Source organism: Hypanus sabinus, chromosome 1 (genome assembly GCF_030144855.1).
Source record: "Hypanus sabinus isolate sHypSab1 chromosome 1, sHypSab1.hap1, whole genome shotgun sequence".
Taxonomy (NCBI): domain Eukaryota; kingdom Metazoa; phylum Chordata; class Chondrichthyes; order Myliobatiformes; family Dasyatidae; genus Hypanus; species Hypanus sabinus.
In genome coordinates, this window is record NC_082706.1 from 3,580,091 (window position 1) to 3,597,538 (window position 17,448).

The 17,448-nt window shown below is 48.8% G+C and overlaps 1 protein-coding gene across 1 annotated transcript in view; it reads right to left on the reverse strand.

Annotated features, from left to right (window-relative positions):
- adgra2 (adhesion G protein-coupled receptor A2) overlaps positions 1-17,448 on the reverse strand; it is a 175,458-nt gene that overhangs the window by 71,421 nt on the left and 86,589 nt on the right. Inside the window, exon 3 of the mRNA XM_059960283.1 lies at positions 3,561-3,632. Coding sequence (XP_059816266.1) covers positions 3,561-3,632 — 72 coding nt within the window. The remainder of the gene's footprint in view (positions 1-3,560; positions 3,633-17,448) is intronic.

Below are 17,448 nucleotides of genomic sequence, written 5' to 3' on the forward strand. Positions count from 1 at the left end.
ACAACAATACCTCTCGGCTCCTAAATTCAATTCCACGATTAATGAAGGCCAATACACCATAAGCTTTCTTAACCACAAAGTCAAACTGCACAGCTGCTTTGAACGTCCTATGGACTCGGACTCCAAGATCCCTCTGACCCTCCACACTGCCAAGAGTCTTACCATTAATACTATCATTAATGCCATCATATTTGACCTACCAAAATGAACCACTTCACACTTATCTGGGTTGAACTCCATTTGCTACTTCTCAGCCCAGTTTTGCATCTTATCAATGTCTCACTGTAACCTCTGACAGCCTTCCACACTATCCACAACACCTCCAACCTTTGTGTCATCAGCAAATTTACTAACCCAACCCTCCACTTCCTCATCCAGGTGATTTATAAAAATCACGAAGAGTAAGGGTCCCAGAACAGATCCCTGAGGCACACCACTGGTCACCAACCTCCATACAGAATATGACGCGTCTATAGCCACTCTTTGCCTTCTGTGGGCAAGCCAGTTCTCGATTCACAAAGCAATGTCCCCTTGGATCCCATGCTTCCTTAGTTTCTCAATAAGCCTTGCATGGGGTACCTTATCAAACGCCTTGCTGAAATCCATATACACTATATCTACGGCTCTACCTTCATCAATGTGTTTAGTCACATCCTCAAAAAATTCAATCACACTCGTAAGGCATGACCTACCTTTGACAAAGCCATGCTGACTATTCCTAATCATATTATGCCTCTCCAAATGTTCAGAAATCCTGCCTCTCAGGATCTTCTCCATCAACTTACCAACCACTGAGGTAAGACTCACTGGTCTATCTCTACTCCCTTCCTTGAATAAAGGAACACCATCTGCAACCCTCCAATCTTCCAAAACCTCCCTCATCCCCATTGATGATTCAAAGATCATCACCAGAGGCTCAGCAATCTCCTTCCTCACCTCCCACAGTAGCCTGGGGTATATCTCATCCAGTCCCAGTGACTTATCCAACTTGATGCTTTCCAAAAGCTCCAGCACATCCTTGTTCTTAATATCTACATGCTCAAGCTTTTCAGTCCGCTGCAAGTCATCACTACAATCACCAAGATCCTTTTGCATAGTGAATACTGAAGTATTCATTAAGTACCTCTGCTATTTCCTCCGGTTCCAAACACACTTTCCCACTGTCACACTTGATAGGTCCTATTCTTTCACGTCTTATCCTCTTGCTCTTCACATACTTGTAGAATGCCTTGGGGTTTTCCTTAATCCTGCCCACCAAGGCCTTTTCATGGCCCCTTCTGGCTCTCCTAATTTCCTTTTTAAGCTCCTTCCTGTTAGCCTTATAATCTTCTAGATCTCTAACATTACCTAGATCTCTGAACCAGAGTTATTACAGCCTTTGTACACCACGGTTCCTGTACCCTACCATAACTTCCGTCTCATTGGAACGTACCTATGCAGAACTCCACACAAATATCCCCTGAACGTTTGCCACATTTCCGTACTTTTCCCTGAGAACATCTGTTCCCAATTTAAGCCTCCAATTTCCTGCCTGATAGCCTCATAATTCCCTTTACTCCAATTCAATGCTTTTCTAACTTGTCTGTTCCCATCTCTCTCCAATGCTATTGTAAAGGAGATAGAATTATGATCACTATCTCCAAAATGCTCTCCCATTGAGAGATCTGACACCTGATCAGTTTCATTTCCCAATACCAAATCAAGTACAGCCTTTCCTCTTGTCCGCCTATCTACATACTGTGTCAAGAAACCTTCCTGAACATACCTAACAAACTCCACCCCATCGGAACCCCTTGCTTTAGGGAGATGCCAATCAATATTTGGGAAATTAAAATCTCCCATCACAACAACTCTGTTATTATTACTCCTTTCCAGGATCCGTTTTCCTATCTGCTCCTCGATATCCCTGTTACTATAAAAAACACCCAGTAAAGTTATTGGACCCTTCCTGTTCCTAACCTCCACCCACAGAGACTCCATGGACAATTCCTCCATGATGTCCACCTTTTCTGCAGCTGTGACACTATCTCTGATCAACAGTGCCATGCCCCCATCTCTTTTGCCTCCCTCCCTGTCCTTTCTGAAATGTCTAAAACCCGGCACTTGAAGTAACCATTCCTGTCCCTGAGCCATCCAAGTCTCTGTAATGGCCACCACATCATATCTCCAAGTACCGATCCACGCTCTAAGCTCATCCGCTTTGTTCACAACACTCCTTGCATTAAAATAAACCATCCATCTGAGCACGTCCCTTCTCTATCACCCGCCTATCCTTCCTCACACACTGTCTCCAAGACAGATGGGGATGGGATGGTGGTTGGGGAGGAGGGATGGGGAGGGGGATAAGGATGGGATGGTGGTTGGGAGGGAAGGGTTGGGGATGGGGATGAGAATGGGACAGTGGTTGGGGAGGGGGATGAGGATGGGATGGTGGTTGGGGAGCAGGATAAGGATGGGATGGTGGTTGGGAGGGATGAGGATGGGATTATGGTTGGGGAGGGGGATGAGAATGGGACAGTGGTTGGGGAGGGGGATGAGGATGGGACGCTGGTTGGGAGGGAAGGGTTGGGGATGGGGATGAGAAAATGGACAGTGGTTGGGAGGGAAGGGTTGGGGATGGGATGGTGGTTGGGGAGGGGGATAAGGATGGGACGGTGGTTGGGAGGGAAGGGTTGGGGATGGGATGATGGTTGGGGAGGGGGATGAGAATGGGACAGTAGTTGGGAGGGAAGGGTTGGGGATGGGATGGTGGTTGGGAGGGAAGAGTTGGGGATGGGATGGTGGTTGGGGAGGGGGTAAGGATGGGATGGTGGTTGGGGAGGAGGATGAGGATGGGATTGTGGTTGGGGAGGGGGATGAGGATGGGATGGTGGTTGGGAGGATGAGGATGGGATGGTGGTTGGGGAGGAGGATGAGGATGGGATGGTGGTTGGGAGGGAAGGGTTGGGGATGGGACGGTGGTTGGGGGGGAGGATGAGGATGGGATTGTGGTTGGGAGGGAAGTTGTTTGGGATGGGATGGTGGTTGGGGAGGAGGATAAGGATGGGATGGTGGTTGGGGAGGAGGATAAGGATGGGATGGTGGTTGGGGAGGAGGATAAGGATGGGATGGTGGTTGGGGAGGAGGATAAGGATGGGATGGTGGTTGGGGAGGAGGATGAGGATGGGGTGGTGGTTGGGAGCGAAGTTGTTTGGGATGGGATGGTGGTTGGGGAGGAGGATAAGGATGGGATGGTGATTGGGGAGGAGGATGAGGATGGGATGGTGGTTGGGAGGGAAGGGTTGGGGATGGGACGGTGGTTGGGGGGGAGGATGAGGATGGGATTGTGGTTGGGAGGGAAGTTGTTTGGGATGGGATGGTGGTTGGGGAGGAGGATAAGGATGGGATGGTGGTTGGGGAGGAGGATAAGGATGGGATGGTGGTTGGGGAGGAGGATGAGGATGGGGTGGTGGTTGGGGGAGAGGATGAGGATGGGTCAGTGGTTGGGAAGGTTGGAGATGGGATGGTGGTTGAATGGTCCTGCTCTAAGAGTCTGGTTCTAATAAATTCAAACTACTTACAGCCGCTTCAGAGAGTTGAGGCCGCTGAAGGCTCCGACCTGGATGGTGCTGATCAGGTTACTCCTCAGGTCTCTGCAGAAAGAAAAGGAAAACCATAGACGGTCAAAACTGTCCTAGATCCAGTGAACCAACAACCTAAAACTTGCTTCCAACGCCAGTAAAGCATGGCCACAACTCACTCACCCCAACCAGTACGTGTTTGGAATGTGGGAGGAAACCAGAACACCTGCAGGAAATTCACAGAGTCTTGGGAAGAACGAAAGATCCTCAAAGACAGCAATGGGTATTCAACCCCGATATCTGGCGCCAAAAATCATTCTGCTAGCTGCTATGCAACTGTGTTCCGCATCCCAGCACCCCCCCCACCCCCACCCTGAGTAAACTGGGATTCTGTGTCTCCAGAGATTCTAGTATACTGTAGTTCTGTGCAGACAGGGATTCTAGTACACTGGGAGTCTGTGTATACTGGGGTTTGAGTACACTGGGGTTCGGTGTATACTGGGGTTCTGTATATCCAGGGATTCTAGTACAGTTGGGTTCCGTGTATACTGAGATTCTAGTACACTGGGAATCTGTGTATATAGGGATTCTAGTACACTAGGGTTCTGCGTATATTGGGATTCTGTGTATGCAGAGATTCTAGTACACGGGGGTACTGCATACATGCCTTCCAGAATTCCTCGATCCCTATTGGTGAACCAGCCTCACAGTCTGCCAGGAAGTGTCTGAACAAAGGAAGGGATGTTCCCGTGTGTCCTCCCTGCGTTTCTGTACTCCCCCCTGGCCTGAGCACTGACCTGTAATTGCTGGAGGCTGCTGACCAGTGCTGAAGAATGAGCCCCTCCCCCTGACAGTTTGACCCTGCCCCCTTACAGATTAACAGTTTGCTTTTCTTCCATTCGATCTCTTACGTACTTAACCTCCGCTGACCTCAGCTTGTAATGAGAGTCCGGCACCTCTTGACCTCTCACCCAGTGAACTCCCGACCTACACCACCGTGGAATTGTGATCTGTTGTGGTTATGTCTGCCTCAGTCTTACCACTGGTCTATGAGTGAGTGAGTGAGTGCGTGTGAGTGTATGTGAGTCTGTGTGTGTTTGAGAGTGTGTGTGTGTGAGAGAGATTCTGTGTGTGAGAGAGAGAGTGAGTGTGTGTGTATGTGAGTCTGTGTGTGTTTGAGAGTGTGTGTGTGTGAGAGAGATTCTGTGTGTGAGAGAGAGAGTGAGTGTGTGTGTATGTGAGTCTGTGTGTGTTTGAGAGTGTGTGTGTGTGAGAGAGATTCTGTGTGTGAGAGAGAGAGTGAGTGTGTGTGTATGTGTCTGTGTGTGTGTGAGAGAGTGTGTGAGAGAGTGTGTGTGTGTGAGAGATTCTGTGTGTGAGAGAGAGAGTGAGTGTGTGTGTATGTGAGTCTGTGTGTGTGAGAGAGAGAGTGAGTGTGTGTGTATGTGAGTCTGTGTGTGTGAGAGAGAGAGTGAGTGTGTGTGTATGTGAGTCTGTGTGTGTGAGAGAGTGTGTGTGTGTGAGAGATTCTGTGTGTGAGAGAGAGAGTGAGTGTGTGTGTATGTGAGTCTGTGTGTGTGAGAGAGAGAGTGAGTGTGTGTGTATGTGAGTCTGTGTGTGTTTGAGAGTGTGTGTGTGAGAGAGATTCTGTGTGTGAGAGAGAGAGTGAGTGTGTGTGTATGTGAGTCTGTGTGTGTGTGAGAGAGTGCATGTGTGTGAGAGAGATTCTGTGTGTGAGAGAGAGAGAGTGAGTGTGTGTGTCTGTGTGACAGTGTGTGTTTGAGTGTGAGTCTGTATGGATGTGAGAGAGTGTGTGAAAGTCTGTGTGAGTGTGTATGTCTGAGAGTGTGAGATTGCAAGTGTGTTTTCATGGACTCATCGGTTCAGAAGGCCAGACAGTGCTCCATTATCCAGGACACAGGCCGTCTCCACACACTCCCCAAACTTAACCCATGCCAAGTCCCTGCAGACTTCTACCTCACTTTCTGAACCCACTACCACTCATTCTCTCCCAAAGCCATATCATGGCTAAGATTGATTTATTTATCGATAAAGGGTGACGTAGGCCCTTCCGGCCCTATGAGCAGTACCGCCCCACTCCAGCAACCCCCAACAACCCCAAATGACCCCAGCCTAATCACAGGACAATTTACAACGACCAGTTAACCTACCCGGAATGTCTTTGGACTGTGAGAGGAAACTGGAACACTGGGGAAAACGCATACATTCCACTGTGAGGACGTACAGGCTCCTTACAGAGGACACTGGAATTGAACTCCAAACCCCAGAATGCTCTGAGCTGTAATAGCATCTCCCTAACTTGGCACCCACAAGACAGAATCATTTTAACGCAATTGGAGGAAAGTATAGGGGGGGATATTCTTTGCACAGGGAGTGACGGGTGCATATGTTGTAGTTCTTTATAACTCCAACATATCAATGTAGTTATAACGAAGGCAAGACAGTGACTATACTTTATTAGGAGTTTGAAGAGATTTGGCACGTTAACAAATACACTCAAAAACTTCTATAGCTGTACCAAGGAGAGCATTCTGACAGGCTACATCACTGTCTGGTATGGAGGGGCTACTGCACAAGACCGAAAGAAGTTGCAGAAGTTTGTAAATCTAGTCAGCTCCATCTTGGGCACTAGCCTACAAAGTACCCGGGACATCTTCAGGGAGCGGTGTCTCAGAAAGGCAGTGTCCATTTTTAAGGACCCCCAGCACCCAGGGCATGTCCTTTCCTCACTGTTACCATCAGGTAGGAGGTACAGAAGCCTGAAGGCACACACTCAGCGATTCAGAAACAGCTTCTTCCCCTCTGCCATATGATTCCTGAATGGACATTGAAGCTTTGGACACTACCTCACTTTTTTAATGTACAGTATTTCTGCTTTTGCACATTCTTTTAAATCTATTCAATAGGCATAATGGAATTACTTGTTTATTTATTATGTTTTATTTTATTTATCATTATTTTTTCTCTCTCGCTTTCTCTGCTAGACTATGTGTTGCATTGAACTGCTGCTGCTAAGTTAACAAATTTCATGTCACATGCCGGTGATAATAAACCTGATTCTGGTTCTGGAACATGTGAACAGGGAGGGATTGGTTAGACAGAATTGCTGGGCCAAAAGGTCTGTTCCTGCACTGGACAGTTAACATAGAGCATAGCACTGTACAGCAGCAGAAGATCAGAGGCGATCAATAAAGGTGTACAAGGTGAAAAGAGCATCGAGTGGACAGCCAAAGACTTTTTCCCAGGGTGGAAATGGCTAATACGTGGGGGCATAATTTATAGGTGATTAGAACATAGAACAAAAAAGTCTACAGCACATTACAGGCCCTTCGGCCCACAATGTTGTGCCAACGATGTAACCTACTCTAGAAACTGCATAGAATTTCCCTACTGCATATCCCTCTATTTTTCTAAGCTCCGTGTACTTATCTAAGAGGCTCTATTGTAGACCCTATTGTATCCACCTCTATCACCATCGCTGGCAGTACATTTCACGCACCAGCACTCTTGGAGGGAACCAAGGGAGGGGGTGGTGTCAAAGGCAGGTTTTTTTAAACACAGACTGTGGTGTGTGTGTGGAATGCTGTCAGGAATGGTGGTGGTGGCCAATACATGAGGGACATTTAAGAGACTCTTAGGCACATGGATGATAGAAAAATGGAGGGCGATGGGGAGGGAAAGGGAAGGGTTGATTGATCTCAGAGAAGCTTAAAAGGTCGGCACAACATGGTGGGCCAGGAGCCTGTAACGTGCTGTTACGTTCTGTGCTCTGACCTGGGAGGTTGTCAGAGGTAAGCTTTTTTTTACACAGAAAGTGGTGGTTGCGTGGAATGCGCTGCCTAAGGTTTCTAAGCTCTATGTTGAATTCTACCTACACACACTGCAGTCAGTGGAGCTCCTGATATGATCTCCTTTCAAGGATAGCTGAGGGAAATCACATCCGGACTGCCGGAGATGGAGAACCAGGATACATCCACGACACCCGCCCACTCACCACCATTGGGATTAGCCGATGAACAGGTGAACGGAAGTGTCGATCACCTCAGCAGGCGGTGGGGCAAAGGGGCCTCAGTAAAGAGAGAGGGAGAAGAACCATTAACCCTTGACCGGACACTCATTCTCTACGGTGAAAGGATATTCACGCAGTGACAGGTGGTCTCCAGGGTCCAAAGGACCACTGTCGGCTCTATTGCAGGCTGAGGGCTCTCCTGTTACACCAGGATTTCACACACACTGATGTGTCTATTCCATAAGGACTGACAGCAGAACTCACTGTTTTCAGCCTGTCCACCCTGTTTCTCCAGCCCTCACGTAATCCCAGGACATTCCTGACCCCTGCATGGCCCAGGGGGCTTTGCTGTGATACTGTCTCTCACAGAGAGGAGGCAATGGCTCCCAGATCACTGTCTCAGCAGGAACAGGCAGTGATCAGGACACCCAGAGGACTTCAGCAGAATCAACATGGTCAATTTGGAGGGCAGGAAGGTCCCACACAGTGTGACCCTCCCTCAATAACCCCCTCTCTTCCACAGTGTTTCCCTCCCTCAGTACAGCCCCTCCCACAATGCTCAGTCTGAGAACAATCTGTGTGTACTGAGACAAGAGAAAATCTGCAGATGCTGGAAATCCAGAGAAACACACACAAAATGCTGGAGGAACTCAGCAGGTCAGGAGTATCTATGGAAAAGAATAAACAGTTGATGTTTCGGGCCGAGACCCTCCTCAGGACTGCATGACCTGCTGAGTTCCTCCAGCATTTTGTGTGTGTTACTCTGACCATAGACACTGTCTGACCTGCTGAGTTCCTCCAGCATTTTGTGTGTGTTACTCTGACCATAGACACTGTCTGACCTGCTGAGTTCCTCCAGCATTTTGTGTGTGTTACTCTGTCCATAGACACTGTCTGACCTGCTGAGTTCCTCCAGCATTTTGTGTGTGTTTCTTGTGTCTACTGAGTGTAGGCTCTTACCTCTATACTGGGGGTGGGGGGGGGGGGGTAGGAGGACATAGGACACTCGGGAGGAGGGTTTGTCTCTCTCTGACTGTCATGTGTGACTGAAATTGAGCAGATGCATGGCACCATCTGAATGGAAAAGCTTACCCTCTCGATCTCTATTTCCCTTAAAATTGCCAATTACGTTTTATGGCCATTTTTGTATAACTGCTTCCCGCTCAGGCCGGGGCACTTAATTAAACAGTGTGAACTGATGGTATAAAGGACCCTTGAGTTTTGACAGAATGGGCCACCAAGGCACAGTGTCGCTCGTTAATATCCGCAGAGGTAGACAGTAACATGGGCTGTGGCAAAGCAAGAGGGAGCTGGGTTAAATTCAGCGACACCGTGCTGGGGGAGAGGGGTAACCTAGAGACGGTGTGAGGGAGCTGGATTAACGTCAGTGGGGATACAATCAGTGACACAAGGGCTCTGGAGGTGAGGAGTCACTGAGAGACTGTGTGAGGGAGCTGGATTAACGTCAGTGGGGATACAGTCAGTGACACAGGATAGGTCACTGAGGGACGGTGTGAGGGAGCTGGATTAACGTCAGTGGGGATACAGTCAGTGACACAGGATGGGTCACTGAGGGACGGTGTGAGGGAGCTGGATTAACGTCAGTGGGGATACAGTCAGTGACACAGGATGGGTCACTGAGGGACGGTGTGAGGGAGCTGGATTAACGTCAGTGGGGATACAGTCAGTAACACAGGATAGGTCACTGAGGGACGGTGTGAGGGAGCTGGATTAACGTCAGTGGGGATACAGTCAGTGACACAGGATGGGTCACTGAGGGACTGTGTGAGGGAGCTGGATTAACGTCAGTGGGGATACAATCAGTGACACAAGGGCTCTGGAGGTGAGGAGTCACTGAGAGACAGTGTGAGGGAGCTGGATTAACGTCAGTGGGGATACAGTCAGTGACACAGGATAGGTCACTGAGGGACGGTGTGAGGGAGCTGGATTAACGTCAGTGGGGATACAGTCAGTGACACAGGATGGGTCACTGAGGGACGGTGTGAGGGAGCTGGATTAACGTCAGTGGGGATACAGTCAGTGACACAGGATGGGTCACTGAGGGACGGTGTGAGGGAGCTGGATTAACGTCAGTGGGGATACAGTCAGTAACACAGGATAGGTCACTGAGGGACGGTGTGAGGGAGCTGGATTAACGTCAGTGGGGATACAGTCAGTGACACAGGATGGGTCACTGAGGGACTGTGTGAGGGAGCTGCATTAACGTCAGTGGGGATACAATCAGTGACACAAGGGCTCTGGAGGTGAGGAGTCACTGAGGGACAGTGTGAGGGAGCTGGATTAACGTCAGTGGGGATACAGTCAGTGACACAGGATAGGTCACTGAGGGACGGTGTGAGGGAGCTGGATTAACGTCAGTGGGGATACAGTCAGTGACACAGGATGCGTCACTGAGGGAGCTGGATTAACGTCAGTGGGGATACAATCAGTGACACAAGGGCTCTGGAGGTGAGGAGTCACTGAGAGACAGTGTGAGGGAGCTGGATTAACGTCAGTGGGGATACAGTCAGTGACACAGGATGGGTCACTGAGGGACGGTGTGAGGGAGCTGGATTAACGTCAGTGGGGATACAGTCAGTGACACTGTCCTGGGGGAGAGGGGTCACTGAGGGACGGTGTGAGGGAGCTGGATTAACGTCAGTGGGGATACAGTCAGTGACACAGTGTCCTGGGGGAGAGGGGTCACTGAGGGACGGTGTGACGGAGCTGGATTAACGTCAGTGGGGATACAGTCAATGACAGTGTCCTGGGGGAGAGTGGTCACTGAGAGACAGTGTGAGGGAGCTGGATTAACGTCAGTGGGGATACAGTCAGTGACACAGGATAGGTCACTGAGGGACGGTGTGAGGGAGCTGGATTAACGTCAGTGGGGATACAGTCAGTGACACAGGATGGGTCACTGAGGGAGCTGGATTAACGTCAGGTTAAGCAAACTAGGGTGTTACTCTTTGGAGTGAAGAGAATGAGTGGTGACTTGATAGAAGTGTACAAGATGATGTGGCGTAGATCAAGTGGACAGATAGAGACTTTTACCCAGGGCACAAATGAATAATAATGGACCCTTCTGGCCATTCGAGCCACACTGCCCAGCAACCCTCAACAGCCCTGATTTAACCCTCGCCTAACCACGGGACAAATTACAATGACCAATTAACCTACCTTGATTTAACCCTCACCTCTTCACAGGACAAATTACTATGACCAATTAGCCTACCTCAATTTAACCCTCGCCTAATCACGGGACAAATTACAATGACTGATTAACCTACTTCGATTTAACCCTTGCCTCTTCATGGGACAAATTACATTGACCGATTAACCTACCCACTACGTCTTTGGACTGTGAGAGGAAACCGGAGAAAACACATGCATTCCACAGGGAGAATCCTTACAGGTTGCACTGGAAATGAACTCTGAACTCTGGAACGTCCCCAGCTACCGTGGCGTCCATCTTATGGTACAGGAGGTCTGTCTAAGAGCAATAACACTGCGGTAGAAGCTGTCCTTGAGCCTGGGGGTACATGCTTTGAGGCTTTTGCATCTTCTACCCATTGGGAGAGGGGAGAAGAGGGTGGGTGGTGACAGCGGAGCTGAGGCAGCAAGAAGTGTAGACAGAGGCTGCTTGGTTACTAACAGACTGTGAGCTGAGTGTAACCTGTGCAACATGAGGAGAACAGCATGGGTTGCGGGCTGCTGGAATCAGTTGGTGGGCAGACACTGGTGTTGTGGTCGCGCTCTGAGCTGGGACACCACTCCCCCAGCACGATCAATCCCAGCCATACGGGAGGAGTGTGTCACTCCTGGTCTGCTTCGTGGTCAGACACTCCCCATGTGGGTTGGGTAAAAGCTGTCTATAACAAGCACACTTACAGCCGCTTTAGATACAGCCTCTTGGCTAATGAAAGACATCTGCTCACAATATTTTATTACCAATTATTTTCAAAAATGCAGGCTTCTTAAAGGGACAGTGCACCTTCAACCATAGAACACAGCCCAGTGTCCCTGCTGACCAAGCTTGTTCTGGGAGGTGACAGTTCCCTGGGTTGTAGATCCCTGAGTACCCCTACACTGAACCAACCTGCCCCACCAGATATAAGACACTTTCTTCAACTCTCACCCCCTCAGTTCCCCTTTATTACCCTCCCTGTCCCTGCAGACGGCCTCTTCTGATCAGTGTCCAATTATTCAACCCCTTGGTTCATGTGAAAACAACACCAGGGACCGTGTCGGTGGGAATGTGATGGAGATTCTGCTGTGGGAATGGGATGAGGATTCCTGATGTGGGAATGCGATGGGGATTCCTGATGTGGGAATGCGATGGGGATTCCTGGTGTGGGAATGGGATGGGGATTCCTGATGTGGGAATGGGATGGGGATTCCTGGTGTGGGAATGCGATGGGGATTCCTGGTGTGGGAATGCGATGGGGATTCCTGATGTGGGAATGGGATGGGGATTCCTGATGTGGGAATGCGATGGGGATTCCTGGCGTGGGAATGCGATGGGGATTCCTGGCGTGGGAATGCGATGGGGATTCCTGGCGTGGGAATGCGATGGGGATTCCTGGCGTGGGAATGCGATGGGGATTCCTGGCGTGGGAATGCGATGGGGATTCCTGGCGTGGGAATGCGATGGGGATTCCTGGCGTGGGAATGCGATGGGGATTCCTGGCGTGGGAATGCGATGGGGATTCCTGGCGTGGGAATGCGATGGGGATTCCTGGCGTGGGAATGCGATGGGGATTCCTGGCGTGGGAATGCGATGGGGATTCCTGGCGTGGGAATGGGATGGGGATTCCTGGTGTGGGAATGCGATGGGGATTCCTGGCGTGGGAATGCGATGGGGATTCCTGGCGTGGGAATGGGATGGGGATTCCTGGCGTGGGAATGCGATGGGGATTCCTGGTGTGGGAATGCGATGGGGATTCCTGATGTGGGAATGGGATGGGGATTCCTGATGAGGGAATGCGATGGGGATTCCTGGCGTGGGAATGCGATGGGGATTCCTGGCGTGGGAATGCGATGGGGATTCCTGGCGTGGGAATGCGATGGGGATTCCTGGCGTGGGAATGCGATGGGGATTCCTGGCGTGGGAATGCGATGGGGATTCCTGGCGTGGGAATGTGATGGGATTACTGGTGTGGGAATGGGATGGGGATTCCTGGTGTGGGAATGGGATGGTAGTTCTTGGTGAGGGGCTGGGATGGTAGTTCTTGGTGAGGGGATGGAGTGAACAGTCCTGGTTTTGGAGTGGACTGGAGATTCCTGGTATGGGAATGGTCTGTCACCCCAATGTTGGAGAATGGACAGGGCCAGTGATTGTGAACACTGGTCTCTACCAGTGACCACTGTTACCTGTCAATGCCCAGCATGCCAGCTGGGGAAATCACCTGCAATAAGCTCCACCCTTTGGCCAGAGATGCCTGCGTGTACTGAGGTACGGGCTGTACACAGGCAGGCTGTTTCTCCAGGCTGACGACTACAAGGCTCATTGGCACTGGAACACTGCAACCCATTCACATCTGCGAGGAAGGAGAGCTGCGCACTGCGGGAACACAGTTGGTACCTCAGCCTTGCGACAGTGTGGGAAGCCATGGGAAAACCATCTCTGCCTTTAGACTGAAGTTAATTAGAGAACCCAGGGGTTCTGCTGGCCCAGTTCAGAAGTAAATATATTTTCCAGACTTTTTCACTACAGTCAGATTACTCACAAACCCCACTGCCTCCTGGAAAGTAACAACCTCACCTCTGTACACACCCAGGCAAGAACAGCCCAAGGCAGACACTCGCATCAGCTGTCACTCTGATTCCACCCTTACCTACACACCAGGGACAACTTACAGTGGCCATTTAATCCACTGACCCACTCGAGTTTGAGATGGGGCAAGAAGCGAGATCACCCACTATAGGGTGGATGTGGAAGCTTCAGAGAGATTTACTAGGATGCTGTCTGCCTTGTGAGCGAGCTACAGCTTCTCTCTTTGGAATGAAGGAGGCTGAGAGTTGATTTGAAAGAAGTGAAAAAAGGATGATAAGAGGCAGAAATTGCTAATACAAGAGGGCTTAATTCTAAGGTGATTTCAGGAAAGTACAGGGGGTAAATTCTTTACACAGTGAGCAGTAGGTATGTGGAGTGCCCAGGGGAGGTGGTAGAGATAGATATATTAGGGGCATTTAAAAGACTCTGAGGAAGGCTCATGGAGGGTAGAAAAATGAAGAGCTATGTGAGAGGTAAGGATTGGGTTGATCTTTAGAGTGGTCGGCACAACATTGTACTTTGCTGTAATATTCTATGTTGTCTTTTCACCCAGATGAACCCATGCAGTCACAAGGAGGATATGTTTAGCACCTTTGAAATGGGCACTGCAAAATCTGTGCGTAATAATGCCATTTGTTTTGTTGAAGGGATGAAATTGCCTGCTTTTTTTTGCTCCCAGGTTGCCTTTGGACTGAAATAAGGGCAACAGTGCACAAGACAGAAGAATTATCTGAAGCAACACACACAAAATGCTGGATAAACTCAGTAGGTCAGGCAGCATCTATGGAAATGAATAAACAGTCAATAGTTTGGCCCCAGGCCCTTCTTCAGGACTGGAAAGGAAGGGGAGAAAATGCCAAAGTTAGGCAGCAGAGATCACAGAAGGGGAACAGTCTCGCTGCACTCCTGTCAAAGAGAAGATTTAAACTTCTTTTGGGTTGGCATCCCTCGAAGAGTCTTCCCAGTGGAAAAGCAAATCCACTGTAGATACTGGAAGAATTATCTGAAAGATGAGGAATCTCGTGCCTCTCTCTTGCAGGCAGCATGCAAGAAACACGTAATCTGTCGACGGCCTCTCACTCTCCACGCATGCTTTGGCGTGAGATGAAAAAAGACAGAGTACCTTTGAACTCACAAACGAGGGACTGGGTTTGTGCTGAGGTTGGCCAGGGTGTTACTGGGATGGAAACAGATGAGCACTTTGTTAAGCAGATCTTGCTGTGATGGCTGTGTTTGTAAGTGCAAGCATTAAACAGAGGCTGTGGGATTCACTGGGACAGAGTCAGCACACGCATGGTGAGCCAAATAGCCTCATGCTGTGCTGAGAAACTTGCTGGCTCCATAACTTTAGAGTGATTCAGCCTGTCCAGCCTCGCACCCTCTCTGACATTTGTAAAAGTAAAATTAAGATTAGCTTTGTCACATGTACATCGAAGCATACACTGAAATGCATTTGCCTCAACGACCAGCACATTCTGCGGATGTGCTGGGGCAGCCCACACTTCCGGTGCCACAAACCTAACCGGTATGTCTCTGGAATGTGGGAGGAAACCAGGGAATCCGGAGGAAACCAATGTGGTCATAGGGAGAACGTGCAAACTCTTTACAGACAGCAGCGGATCATTGGCGTAGTAACGGTGTTACAGTAACTGCTACACTACCGCACCACAAAGCAAAGGCGTGCATTTTGATGGCACCTTTCCCATCTCAGAACATCCCAAATTACAGCTTTTCGAAAATTATTGAATGTTTCCCCAGTACAACAACACAGGGTCTTTACCTTACAATCTACCTCATTATGATCTTGCACCCCAATGCCTAAATGTGCTGCACTTTCTCTGTAGTTGTTACACTTTATTCTGCATTCTGTTATTGTTTTAACTTGTACTACCTTGATGAATTTGGTTGTGGGATGGAGATAGGTCTCTACCAAAGGAGGTGTAAGGCACTCCTTCCCTCTGCTAGCCTGCAGGTCACCCTCGGGCAAGGCGTAGCACCTGCTTAACCCCTGATCAGGGTCATGTGAAGTCATGGGAACAGGTGGTGGATGGTCGTATGAGCAGCCGGTGCAGATCACAAGTCCTGGTTATGTGACCACTGACACCAGGCAGACAATCTCTGAAGAGTATTGATAATGGCTGGGGTCAACCATCTTGTAAAGACACTGCCCAGAAGAAGGCAATGGCAAACCACTTCTGTAGAAAAATTTGCCAAGAGCATTTATGGTCATGGAAAGACCACAATTGCCCATGTAATATGACACGGCACATAATGATGATGTTCTAGCTCAATGCACTGGGCATTGATTTGATCCGTGTGAACAATATGCAAGACAAGAATTTCACTGAAACTCAGCACGTGTAATAAAGACAGCAATAATAATGGATGATAATAATAATAAATCAGCTGATAGATACATATATAAAGACCAAGCATTCGGAGGACACACCACAATCAACAGCATAACAATAATGTCTCCTCGCATGGTGACAAAACATTTGTCAGTAAATTACTGAGATTAGAGAACAACTCAACCCAATAATAATCTAATATCAATTGTTGTTTTGTTAGAGCCAGATGGTTCACACACAGCAAGATCCCAAATCAATGGAGAGGAAAGGTTTGGCCCAGGGGTTCTCAATCTTTGTTTTGTGCCACGGACCCCTCCTATTAATCAAGGGGTCTGTGGAACCCCAGGTTGGGAACCCTGGTTTAGAGGGACATGGGCGAAATGCAGGCCAATCAGAATCAGGTTTGTTGTCACTGACATACTGTATGTCATGAAAATTGTTGTTTTGCAGCAGCAGTCCAGTACAGGATATAAAAACTATCAGCAAATGTTGCAATAAACCAATAAATAACGAAAAAGAAGAATCGTGAGGTGGTGTCCATGGACCGTTCAGAAATCTGATTGTGGAGGGGAAGGAGCTGTTCCTAAAACATTGAGTGTCTCTCTTCAGGCTCCAGTACTTCCACTCTGAAGGTCAAAGTCAAAAATAAATTTATTATCCAAGTATATATGTGTCACCATATACCACCTTGAGATTCATTTTCTTTTAGGCATTTACAGAAAAATAAAGTTGTAATAATAAGAAGAGGGCAAATGGATGGGACAAGCAAGAAGAGAGTTTCTGTTGGCAGCTCAAGACGTCCATGCACGCCTGCACACGCAAACACCTCTCAAACTGGACTCCAGAGACGGAGAATACACTTTGTCCTTGCCAGTGAGAGTGTTAGAGAAAGGATGGTCCTGTGGCTTCACTCCAGAGCACTGGCTCACTCAAACTCAGAAGGACTCAGAGACAACTGGCAATTCATAGCAACCAACCAACCACAAAGTTCAAAGTAAATTTATTATCGAAGTACATATACGTCACCATATAAAACCTGAGATTCGTTTTCTTGTGGGCATACCCAGTAAATCCAAGAACCACAATAGAATCAATGAAAAATGCACCCATCAGGGCGGACAAGCAATCAGTGTGTAAAAGACATCAGATTGTGCAAATACAAAAAAACCCAATAATAATAATAATAATAAATATAGAGAACATGAGGTGAAGAATCATTGAAAGTGAGTCCATAGGTTGTGGGAACAGTTCAGTGTTGGGGTAAGTGAGGTCATCCTCTCTGGTTCAAGAGCCTGATGGTTGAGGGGTAATAACTGTTCCTGATCCTGGTGGTGTGGGACCTGATGGTTGAGGGGTAATAACTGTTCCTGAACCTGGTGGTGTGGGACCTGATGGTTGAGGGGTAATAACTGTTCCTGAACCTGGTGGTGTGGGACCTGATGGTTGAGGGGTAATAACTGTTCCTGAACCTGGTGGTGTGGGACCTGATGGTTGAGGGGTAATAACTGTTCCTGAACCTGGTGGGGTGGGACCTGATGGTTGAGGGGTAATAACTGTTCCTGAACCTGGTGGTGTGGGACCTGATAGTTGAGGGGTAATAACTGTTCCTGAACCTGGTGGTGTGGGACCTGATGGTTGAGGGGTAATAACTGTTCCTGAACCTGGTGGTGTGGGACCTGATGGTTGAGGGGTAATAACTGTTCCTGAACCTGGTGGGGTGGGACCTGATGG